Genomic DNA, 12,322 nt, shown 5'->3' on the forward strand with positions numbered 1-12,322 from the left:
TACAATAAAATTCAAGAAAAGTTGAATTAAAAGATAGTGAATATAGAGACAGGAAGGACAGTGGTGGTTGCCAGGGGTGGGTGGGGTGGAGTGGCGAACTGCTGTTTAGTAGGTACACAGTCTCGGTTTTGCAAGACAAAATAAGTTCTGGAGATTGGGTGCACAACACTGTGAATGTACTTAACACTACTGAACTGTACAATTAAAAACAAGTAAGATGGTGAATTTTATGTTCTGTATATTTCACCACAATTAAAATTAAGTTAACAAACAAAAATAAGGGTAGACAAGTGCTCTAGAAGCTCCTAAGCATAATGGAATAAAAGAAGACAAGAAAGGAAGCCAGGAGTATGGTATGGTGTTCTGTAAAGCACAGTATCAATGGAAATTAAAATAATCTGAGTTATATTTAGAAGGCAGAATCTTCTAGACTTGGTGATGGAAATGTTATGAAGAGAGAATGATATCCAGGTTTCTGGCTGAAGCATCTGCCAGGACAAAGTTGACATTTACCAAGACAAGGAACAGATGTTAACATCTTAGTCCCATGAAATTTGGATACCAAAACTAAACAAAAGGTAATACGTATGATAAAATAAAGTTTATATTTTAAGGCAGGACAAGAAAAATTAAACATAAAATTCTCTCTCTCTGTCCATTTGGGCCTCCACCCTCCCTAATGTGCAGCGGGCATCGGCATTACACATTAACCAGAGCTGCTCAAAGATGGGAGTGCCTGCTCAACAGTAAAGATCAAATTTTTTCTTTCTTCTGATGTTAGCAATTTAACTTCTTAAAAGAATAACATTCTTTCCCAGCTCTGTAGGGGGTCATAGTGCTTGGTGCTCACTTTGCAAAAGTTTACCTGGACTATGTATCCTTCGTGAACTTTATATAAAATAGCAGTATGTCATCCTGATGTACCATCATTTGTCTTGAAAAGGTACAAGACTGTGCCTTCAGCTTCTAACATGGACAGGTGGAACAGTTCTCAGAGCTTCCTGAGAATCTGCTTCCCGGTTATAATCCTCAGTTTGGCTTGAATAAAAGTCCCTTTTTTTTTTTTCTTCTTGATAGTTAATTGAACTTTCATCAACGTATGCAATAACTAGTAATAAATTTAACGGTGATTTTACCAAACAGACGTTGTATACTCCTCTTTATAAATGTAGCCCAAGACTAAACTGATGTTTTGAGTACACATATTTACACTGTTGGCTCAAATGTTTTAGAGTCAAAAAAAAAAAAAAAACCCAAAATATTCTCTATAGAAATAGCAGTCAATCCAGCTTTCTTCTCCTTTTAAATGTATTAAAAACTCAATGTTAGTTGTTCCACAGTTGGAAGCTCTTACACCTTGAATGCCATTCAAGTATGATTCCGTTCAACGTCATGACTAAAATGCTTAGAAGATTAAAACGAGTAAAAACAGGTACCTTGAACTTTCACTGTCACTTTCACTTCTTCTATCACTTTTCCATTCTTCTTCTTCAGAAGAACAAGAACCTTCACTTTGATCACAGGAAGTCTCCTAATTTTGTGACAGGGAGAAAAATAAAATAAAAATCTTGATCTCTGAGATTAAATAACACAAGGTAAGAGAAACCACACAGTCATTCTAATCATCTCAGGAGTAAGTATGATAACCGGGTAATAAAATAGGTAAACTTAAAACAAAAAGCAAGTGTCTTTACTACATCCTTTTTCTTATCAAAAAATTAGACAATAGAAAATATTTGTGAGACTTAACACTACTACTATTAACAAAAGAAACTGATACAAGAGGCCATTCTCTGAGCAAAGTTAATAAGTCAATGTAAATGTTCTCAGTGTTTTGGACTCAAGTCACTGTAATAGGTGGGTAGTGGTATCTCATTTTACTTTCAATTCTCTAATCACATATGATGTTGAGCACCTTTTCATGTGCTTATCTGCCATCTGTATATCTTCTTTAACGTAGTCCCCGTTAGATCTTTTGTCGATTTTTAAATTGGGTTGTGTTCTTATTGAGTTTTAAGAATTACAAGTCCTGGGCTTCCCTGGTGGCGCAGTGGTTAAGAATCTGCCTGCCAATGCAAGGGACACAGGTTCGAGCCCTGGCCCGGGAAGATCCCACGTGCCGCAGAGCAACTAAGCCCATGCACCACAACTACTGAGCCTGAGCTCTAGAGACTGCAAGCCACAACTACTGAGCCCATGTGCCACAACTACTGAAGGCTGCACGCCTAGAGCCCGTGCTCCGCAATAAGAGAAGCCACGGACAATGAGAAGCCCGTGCACCGCAACGAAGAGTAGCCCCTGCTCACCGCAACTAGAGAAAGCCCGCACACAGCAACAAAGAACCAACACAGCCAAAAATAAGTAAATAAATAAATTTATTTTTTTTAAAAAAAGACCTTCCCAGTCCTTTTCTCAAAAAAATTAAAAAAAAAAAAAAAAAGAATACAAGTCCTACCACCTAGAGAGGTGGGATAGGGAGGGTGGGGGGAAGACGCAAGAGAGAGGAGATATGGGGATATATGTGTATGTATAACTGATTCACTTTGTTGTAAAGCAGAAACTAACACACCATTGTAAAGCAATTATACTCCAATAAAGATGTTTAAAAAAACTTTTTAATAAAAAAAAAAGAATACAAGTCCTTTATCAGACATGAGTTTTACATGTATTTTCTCCTAGTCCATGGCTTGTCTTTTCATTCTCTTAACAGTATCTTTCAGGCTTTTCTATTTGTCAAGTTTTTCTTTCACGGATCATGCTATTGGATTGTATCTAAAAAGTGATCATCACACCCAAGGTCACCTAGATTTTTATTATATGTTATCTTTTAGAAATTTTATAATTTTGTGTTTTACATCTACATTAAGTTTATGATATATTTTGAGTTAATTTCTGTGAAAAGACTGTGTCTAGATTTTTTTTTTTTGCATGTGGATATCCAGTTGTTCCACACCACTTGTTGAAAAGACAATGCTTTGTCCATTGAGTTGTCTTTGTTCCTCCATCAAACACTAGTTGAGTATATTTGTATTGGTCTACTTCTGGGTTCCTTATTCTATTCCATTGATCTATTTGTCTATTTTTTCACCAGTACGACACTGTCTTGAAAACTGGAGATTCATACTAAGTCTTAATGTATCTATCAGTCCTGCACCTTTGTTGTTCTTCAGTATTGTTAGCTATTCTGGGTCATTTTTTTCTCGAAACAAACTTCAGAATCTCTTTGCCAATATCCACAAAATAAACTTGCTGGGATTTTGACTGGAACTGTGTTGAATCTATAGATGAAGTTGGGAAGAAGTATCATCTTAAAAAGATGTGAAGCACAGGAACTCTCATTCACTTTTCATCAGAATACAAAATGTAACACAACCACTACGGATAATAGTTGGGCAGTTTCTTACAGAGCTAAATATAGACTTATCATAGAGGAAAATTAAACTCATATTACTAGAAAGTAGTCAATGTGAAAAGGCCACCTACTGTTTGATCCAACTATATGACATTCTAGAAAAGTCAAAACTATTGAAACAGGGAAAAAAAAAAAAAAAAACTATGGAAACAGTAAAAAGATCAGTGGTTGCCCGTAGCTCAGGAAGAGGGAGGGAGTGATGATTAAGTACAGCAGAGGGGGGGTTTAGGACAGTGGAACTATTCTGTATGATACTATTATGGTAGATACATAACATTATGCATTTGTCTAAACCCATACAACACAGAGTGATCCCTAATGTAAACTACAAAATTTAGTTAATGATAATGTGTAAAATTGGTTCATCAGTTGTAGCAAATGTACCACACTAAATCAAGATGTTATTAATAGGAAACACTTAGGGAAACAGTATATGGGAACTCGCTGTACTTACTGTGTAATTTTTTTTAAACCTGAAACACAGAAGTCTTTAAAGGAAGAGAGGGGAACAAGCAGCTAACTCCCACAACCCTAATAGCTGCCGTCTACTTTAAATTCTGGTCTTGGATACTAAGCAGGTACTTTTAAATTGAGATACAACCTTTTCCTATAACAGCTACTTACATTAAGTGAATCATAAATGGATAATGAAAATGCCATGGAGAAACAAAACTAAAAAGATGGAACTGCAAGGAAATAGCTATTTTGTTTACTTCATTTGAGTAGGCAAAACGCAAAGTAAACATACTCTTAAAAAATGTTGGTCAAAATGTGAGCCCAATGTTATTCAAGGAGTACAGATTCCTAGGCCAACCACACTAGATCTACTCAACACGAGTCTGCTTTTTACACTCAAAATAGACTTCTAAAAAATCACAGTAATAAAATAAACTCTTAAAATCTACTACCTGGAAACCATGCATTCTGGGAAAAAGTTTTAAATGTTTTATCTGCATTAACTCTCAAAATACTTCTGTAAACAGAGGCAGGGTTAAGAAAAAGCTAATGAAACTTAAGTTTCAGAGGTTTTCAATTTAACTTGCCTACCAAGGCCCTGTGTCTATCTGTAACTTTGAATTCTTTTTCTAAAGAACGTCCCTAAAATTATACAAGATTCAAACCCCACAAATCTTGGATCTGTCTTGCCAATGAGTTTTGTATTATCTCAAGTCACTACCTGCCCACTACTACCTTTTCATATATAGAGAAACCCAAGGCTAAGAAATGTAAAGAAATACGCCTGGGGTCACAGAAGAGTAAGTATAAGAAATGGAATCAGAAACCAGGCCAACTCTAAAACCCATACTTTTTCTACTATCAGTGCTTTCCAAACCAAAGCGTAATGGAACCAACATACACATATACACAACCATCTCCACCCATCTGCAACACTCAGGAGAATGAATTCATACCACTGTAGGAGGTAAACTACCATAACGCAAAATTATGACTTATCTTAAAAGGTCAAGCGGATTTAACATTCTACATTACACTTGTGTTAATTTAAAAGTTCCCCATTAATTGCAAATAAACCAAATTAAGACATAAAATCGTAAGATTAATACTACTGATCTAAAAATTAAAACTCAATCTATAATCATTCCTGATTTTTCAGAAACACTTAATAAGAATTAGTTGCTATTTCCCTAGCGTAATATATATGTATACTGTAGAAACCTAAAACAAAGCATCTTACTTATTGTGAAAATAGCAGACACACTGACAACAGGAATATGGTCCACTATCTCACTAGTATTCAACAATGTACTGGAAGTATTAAACACTGCAATTAGACAAGAAAAATCAATTAAAAGTATAAAAATTAGGAGAGAAGTAGCAAAACTGAACATTGTATAAATGAGAGTGTACCTGGAAAACTTCACAGAATCCAATGATAAAATCAACTCAAAAATACAGTAATGTAGCAGGGTGGAAAAAATTAAAACTTGAAGGGGGAAAAAGGCCAAAAACACGATAGAAAAATGGCCAAAAGACATGACACACAATGCACAAAGATGAAAAAGACTCTAAATATATAAAAATATGTACAACTTCACACATAAGAGAAATGTAAACTACACTGTAAATAAACCAAAGACAAAAGGACAAATATTGTGATTCCACTTACATGAGGTACCTAAAACAGGCAAATTCATAGAGACAAAGTATAAGAGAGGTTACCAGGGGCTGGGAAGAGAAGGAAATAGGGAGAGTTCTTGTTTAATGAGTACAGAGCTGCTGTCTGGGATGATGAAAAAGTGCTAGAAATGAAGAGTAGTGATGGTTGCATACATCTGTAAATGCAGTTAATGCCACCGAACTGTATACTTAAAAACAGCTAATGGTAAATTTCATGTTACATATAATATTCTATCACATAAAAGAACAGCCAAAACATATAAAAAATAAAACTAAGATACCATCTCTCGCCAATTCATTGGCAAAAATTAGAAATTGTAACACACTGTTAGTAAACAGTAAGAAAACGGACACTCTCCTACACCACAGGGAGGAAAGCAAGTTGGAATTCTCCTTTATGAGGAATTTTTATCAGCATCTCATAAGATGCAAACGTGTTTATCTTTGGGCCCAGCAATCCCATTTCAAGGAATGTACCCCCCCCCATAACATCTCCATCATTAGACAAATACATACATCTACAAGATTATTCATTGTAGCATTATTTAAAATGAAAACGCTGTAAACATCCTAAATGCCCATAACCAGGAGAGTGGTTAAATAAACTGTCACAATCAGATAACTTAAATATGATGCAGCTCTTTAAAAATAAATAAATAAGGAAGGCACTTATGAACCGATATGAAGTGATTTTAAGAATATTTTAAGTGAAAAAACCCAAGTGCAAAAGAGTATCTGTGGTATGTGACATTTTGTGTACAAAAGGAGAAAAAATATACATGTATCTAATTGAGTATATAGGGGAAAGAAGAAAAAAAAAACACAGGAAAGATATGCCAGAAACTAGTGAGGATGGATGGGAACATTTATCATAATTATCCGGAATCATTAAAGGTTAAAACATGCTCAATACATATAAAGAAGAAGAAAATAAATAAGAAAGGTGTTACACAAAATCATTTAAGTGAACGGTTAGCAGCTAACATTATTGGATATTAGGCAGTGTTTTAAACACTTTACACGGTTAACTAAACGAATTCTCACAACACCTCTGAGGGACATACCATTAATTACTTTTACAGATATAGGCAGAGGCACAAAAGTTTAACCAACCTGTCGAAGTAGAAGAATTTGGATTTAAATTCAAACCCTATGTTTGACGACTACCCTAATGCTTTATAGAGGAATTCAAATTGTTCATCCTTATGTAACATTTCAATCCTCAAAACATTCCTGATTAGAGAATACTAACATTCTAATATTAACCTTTAAAAACTCTTTACAGAAATACTGATTTCCCCCAAAAAAATCAAAAAGAAGAACAGTAACTTACATATGATTACTGTAAGTCACGAAAAGGGTTAAGACAAAGACTTCTTAGATATGACGGCGAAAGCACAAGCAACTAAGGAAAAAACAAACTAGACTTCATCAAAATGTAAAACTTTTGTGCTTCAGCGGAAACAAGCAAAGAAGTGAAAAGACAATCCAATAAATGGGAGAACATATTTCAAAGTCATACATCTGATATAAAGGATTTGTATACAGAATGTATAAAGAACCCTTATAGCAATAAAAAAGACAACCAAATTGAAAAATGGGCCAGAGATTTGCATAGATATTTCTCCAAAGACATACAAGTGGAAAACAGCACACGAAAACATGTTCAACATCATTAGTCATTAGGGGAATGTAATCGAAACCACAGTGAGATACCATTTCACATCCACCAGGACAACTGAAATCAAAAGGACAGAACATAATAAGTGTGAACAAGGAGGTGGAGAAACTGGAAACTTCATACATTACTGACTGGGAACATAAAATAATACAACTACTTTGGAAAACAGTCTGGCAATTCCTCAAAAGGTTAAAATACAGAGTTACCATATGACCCAGCAAACTGACTCACAGATATAAACCCAAATGAATTGAAAACTTATGGCCAAACAAAACCCTGTACATTAATGCTGATAAGGAGCAACATCCGTAACAGTCAAAAAGTAGAAATAATACAAATATCCACCAGCTGATGAGTGGGTAAACAAATTGTGGTCTATTCATATAATGGAATATTGGGCAATGAAAAAGAATGAAGTATCATCCATGCTATACATGGAATCAGCCTTGAACATTACACAGTAAGTGAAAAAAGCCAGTCACAAGATCATACTGTATGCTTCCATTAAATGAAATGTCCAGAATACAAAAGTCCATGGGGATAGAAAGATTAGTGGTTGCCAGGGGCTTGGGTGGAGTAAGAATGGGAAGTACTTGCAAATGGGTACAGGGTTTCTTTTTAAGTGATTAAAATATTATGAAATTAAATAGTGGTGGTGATGGTACAATTTTGTTAATATACTAAAACCACCAGATTGTACACTTATATGGTATAACAAAGCTGTTCAAAATTGTTAGAGAAATTCAAATGTGAAATTTCATCTTAATCTCTAGAGAATACTATACTTCCACAAAATTTCAAGGTAGATTCAAAGTAAAGAGTTAAGACAAATTATTCAAGATTATTTTATATATTTTAAAGTTATGAAACTCACATGTCTTACAGAGCTTGAAGATTCATTTCCAGAAGACAACTCAAGCCGTCCAAGATTTCTTCTACCATAATTTGGATATTTACGCCTACATGTCCTCTGCCTAGACTGTGACATCAAAGCCACGGAATCAGACTGAAACACAAACATGCAGATGAAAATCAACACTTAAGTAAGTACAATCTTCAATAAAGTATTTCGCATTCTATCCAATCCCAAAAGGATTTAAGGCAAAAATAATAATAATAGTTCAAAAAATAAAATATTCTTGAATGGGTATTTTTGCCACATACTGTTAACCAAGATTGGTTTTTGTTACTTTGAAGATATTTAGAAAACATGGCTAAATTTAGGCACATTAAATCATCATTTTCTAAACTAAACCGTAAGTTAATTGGCTTACCATAAATTAGATAATAATAACTATAATCCAAAAAAGAAATCACTTTAAAATATATATCTGAGAAGTGAAAATATATATTCATATATTATGACGCAGTAACCAACCTTAAGGAATATATCACTGTGTGAATACACAGGTATAGAGAAATATCTGAAATGATCCTCAAACATCAATCCTAGTTATTTCCAGGTTTTAACTTTTTGGATGATTTGTTGTCAGTACTTTCAGTTGTGCTTGAATTTTTTAAATATCTTTTTTTTTTAATTAAAACAAAATAATTAAATAATCTTTTAAAATCAGCCAAATAAAATAGCTAGATTGAAACGGCAGGGGAGGGGGGGCAGGGGAGGGCACATGCTAGTCCTCCAACACCAAAGTCACGTATGCGAGATCACTCAGTGAAAGTACATATTCCCAGAACTGATATACAAAATCAATCTTCACGTTAGTGCCATCTGTTTGATAATCATTGAGATGTTTTATCATTTCAACATATCCTGAACAATATATCCTGGCTGATTTTAATACAACTCTTCTTTCCTTAATTTGTCAGTACTTTTTTTGTTAAGGCAAAAACTCCTATTAATGAATTTCATGACTAATAATATGTAAATTCAGATGGACCAAAACTACCACTAAGAAGAACAAGAAAATGTGTCAAAATATATATTTTTTAAAAAAACGGTTTGAGGGCCCTATATACCTAACAAGGCTATGAAGATTTACAGGACCAATACACGAAAAAGGATACAAGCAATAAAAAAGAACCCTAGAATTTCACTCTGGAAGAGGAAGCTGAAAGGTTTAGCAGGTAAGCAAAAAACTGACAGACTAAACTCTTGAGTTATGCTAACAAAAATTACAATTCGGAGTCTCCTATGTATAGGCAAACACCTCAAGCTTCAGCTGTTAGCCCAAAGAGCTATAATCTAGACCTATAGGTAAACCACAGATAAACAGTAATCTCAAGGAACTAAAAGCCCATCCTTGTCTGGGTGAAGGTGATACAGGCTTGAGAGTGGCCCTAGTAGCCTACCAGAAGCAAATTAAAACCTTCTCTGGAGAAGAAATGCCATCCTAGGCTTCAAACCATCTCTAACATCTAACATTCAATCAAAAATACAGGCAACAAAGAAAATGTGATTGTAATAAAATGAGAAAAAAATCAACACAGAATGCAAACAGATTAACAGGGGAACAAGATAATGAAATAACCAGAAATGGGTTTTTTTAATAACCAGGGCTGATTTTCAAGGAATTAAAATAAAGAGAACTTCAGCAGAAAACTGAAAACTCTGGAAAATTCTGAACAGAAAAACACAATAACTAAAACTAAGAACACGAGGTTATTAGCAGGATACACACAGCTGAAGAGAACTAACTAAATGGAATATATTCGGTCAGAAAAAAATTCAGAACAGCAAGAAACAGCCTAAAAACAAAAAAGACAGAAAATAGGGCTTCCCTGGTGGCACCGTGGTTAAGAATCTGCCTGCCAATTCAGGGGACATGGCTTCGAGCCCTGGTCCAGGAAGATCCCACATGCCACGGAGCAACTAAGCCCGTGAGCCACAACTACTGAGACTGTGCTCTAGAGCCCGCGAGCCACAACTACTGAGCCCATGTGCCACAACTACTGAAGCCCGCACACCTAGAGCCTGTGCTCCGCAACAAGAGAAGCCATTGCAATGAGAGGCCCATGCACTGCAACTAGAGAAAGCAGCGCACAGCAACGAAGAACCAAAGCAGCCAAAAATAAATAAATTAATTTTTTTTAAAAAAAGACAAAAGGGAAAGACAAGAAGTAAAGGATAAAAACATGTACTATGCAAACGCTAGCCAAAAGAAAGCTAGCATAGCTACATTCATATACAAGAATTTGAAGAATAAAGCACTACTAGAGATAAGTTCATAACGGTAAAAGGTTCAATTCAGTAGGAAAAAGGGAAATTCTAAATTTGTACACAACAAATAACATAGCTTCAAACTACAGAAAGCAAAGTAAGTAGAAACAAAGAAATCTACAAACATGATGAGACTTTAATACTTATCTCACTATAAGCAAGAGTGCAATCGTTTTGAAACCACATGTGGCATTAACTACTAAAGTTGAACATACACATACCCTATGCTCCAATAATTTCACTCCAGTGCATATACTCAAAAGAAATACAGATGGGGCTTCCCTGGTGGCGCAATGGTTGAGAGTCTGCCTGCCGATGCAGGGGACACGGGTTCATGCCCCGGTCTGGGAAGATCCCACATGCCGTGTAGCGGCTGGGCCCGTGAGCCACAGCCGCTGAGCCTGTGCGTCTGGAGCCTGTGCTCCGCAAGGGGAGAGGCCACAACAGTGAGAGGCCCGCGTACCGCAAAAAAAAAAAGGTAATAAAAAAAAGAAATACAGACAGATACCAAGAAATATGTACAAAATGTTGAAAGCAATATTGTTCCTAACATACTATTCCTAATTCATATTCCTAACATGAAAACAACCCAAACGTCCTTTAAGAATAGATTAAACAGCAACATTCTCATTAAGGAATACTATCCAACAGTGAAAACAAATGAACTTCAACTACTCACAACAAAGACAGGTCTCACAAGGGCAAATGCAAGCCAGATACAAAAGATTACATATACATACTGTATGACATTTAGATCAATGTTTCTTATCCTTTTTTTTCTTTTTTTTTTTTTTGCGGTACGCAGGCCTCTCACCGTTGTGGCCTCTCCCATTGCAAAGCACAGGCTCCAGACGCGCAGGCTCAGCGGCCATGGCTCACGGGCCTAGTTGCTCCGTGGCCAATGTGGGATCTTCCCGGACCGGGGCACAAAACTGTGTCCCCTGCATCGGCAGGCGGACTCCCAACCACTGTGCCACCAGGGAAGCCCTTCTTACCCTTTTTTTAACATTACCACTACCCTATAGGAAACCTGACTTTCTCCTAATTTGCTCCCTCGACTTGTAATACCACAGACATACATACAGTATGTAAACACTTATGTAGTATATCTGTACTTTGTACATCAACAGATTAAGTATAAGGCTTAGCCTTCTTATCCAGTACAGGGTTTAAAATAGGTAACATTTTTAAGACAAAAGCTAAATTGAAATTTTTAAAGCTCTCTGCATTTAACTTTATAACTTTCTTGAATAACTTTTGATGTAATTTAATTACAGATTGTAATTTATCAAATTACATATCCAAATTAGAAATTTCTGAATACATAACAGCACAGTAATCAAATGTTTAAAAATCTTTCAAAACTTTTCCAGCAAAAATAAAACAAATGAAAAAATTTCTTGAAAATGTTAGTAAATTTAACTTTGAAGGCTTTTTATCATGAGAAAATATTCTAACTATAGCTGAAGATAGTCAACATTTTTTTCTTTTCAGTACTTGGCGTAATAGATTTGAATTATTTTTAAATTAAATAATAAGATAGAAACTATTTTTATTTAATTCTCAAAGCCCAAGTCATAAGCAAAAACCCCACGCATCAAGGCAGTTAATGTGGCAGACAGGCATGCACAGGCCATTTCTCACAATATGGCTACCAAACTGAATGACCAATTGAGAGAGTATCTGCAAACACAACCATTTTCACCATAGTTGTGTAGCACTGATCCTGCATACATTTTGTATAAATTCCATTAACTTGTTAATGCTTCACATATGATGGTCAAGAAATTAAACACTAAGGAATAAGATTTTCTCAGGTAGGGTTGGGCTTTGTCGCAAACCATTGTGACATCTAAGATTTTTTATAAATGCATGATTTGGAAAACATCAGAAACAGACAAAGCTAACCAGC

The 12,322-nt window shown here is 35.3% G+C and overlaps 1 protein-coding gene across 1 annotated transcript in view; it reads right to left on the reverse strand.

Annotated features, from left to right (window-relative positions):
* BRWD1 (bromodomain and WD repeat domain containing 1) overlaps positions 1 to 12,322 on the reverse strand; it is a 111,877-nt gene that overhangs the window by 38,513 nt on the left and 61,042 nt on the right. Inside the window, exons 21-22 of the mRNA XM_065876412.1 lie at positions 8,107 to 8,238; positions 1,437 to 1,531 (exon numbers count right to left, since the gene is read on the reverse strand). Of these exons, the coding sequence (XP_065732484.1) occupies positions 1,437 to 1,531; positions 8,107 to 8,238 (227 nt within the window). The remainder of the gene's footprint in view (positions 1 to 1,436; positions 1,532 to 8,106; positions 8,239 to 12,322) is intronic.

Source organism: Phocoena phocoena, chromosome 4 (assembly GCF_963924675.1).
Source record: "Phocoena phocoena chromosome 4, mPhoPho1.1, whole genome shotgun sequence".
In the NCBI taxonomy this organism is placed as follows: domain Eukaryota; kingdom Metazoa; phylum Chordata; class Mammalia; order Artiodactyla; family Phocoenidae; genus Phocoena; species Phocoena phocoena.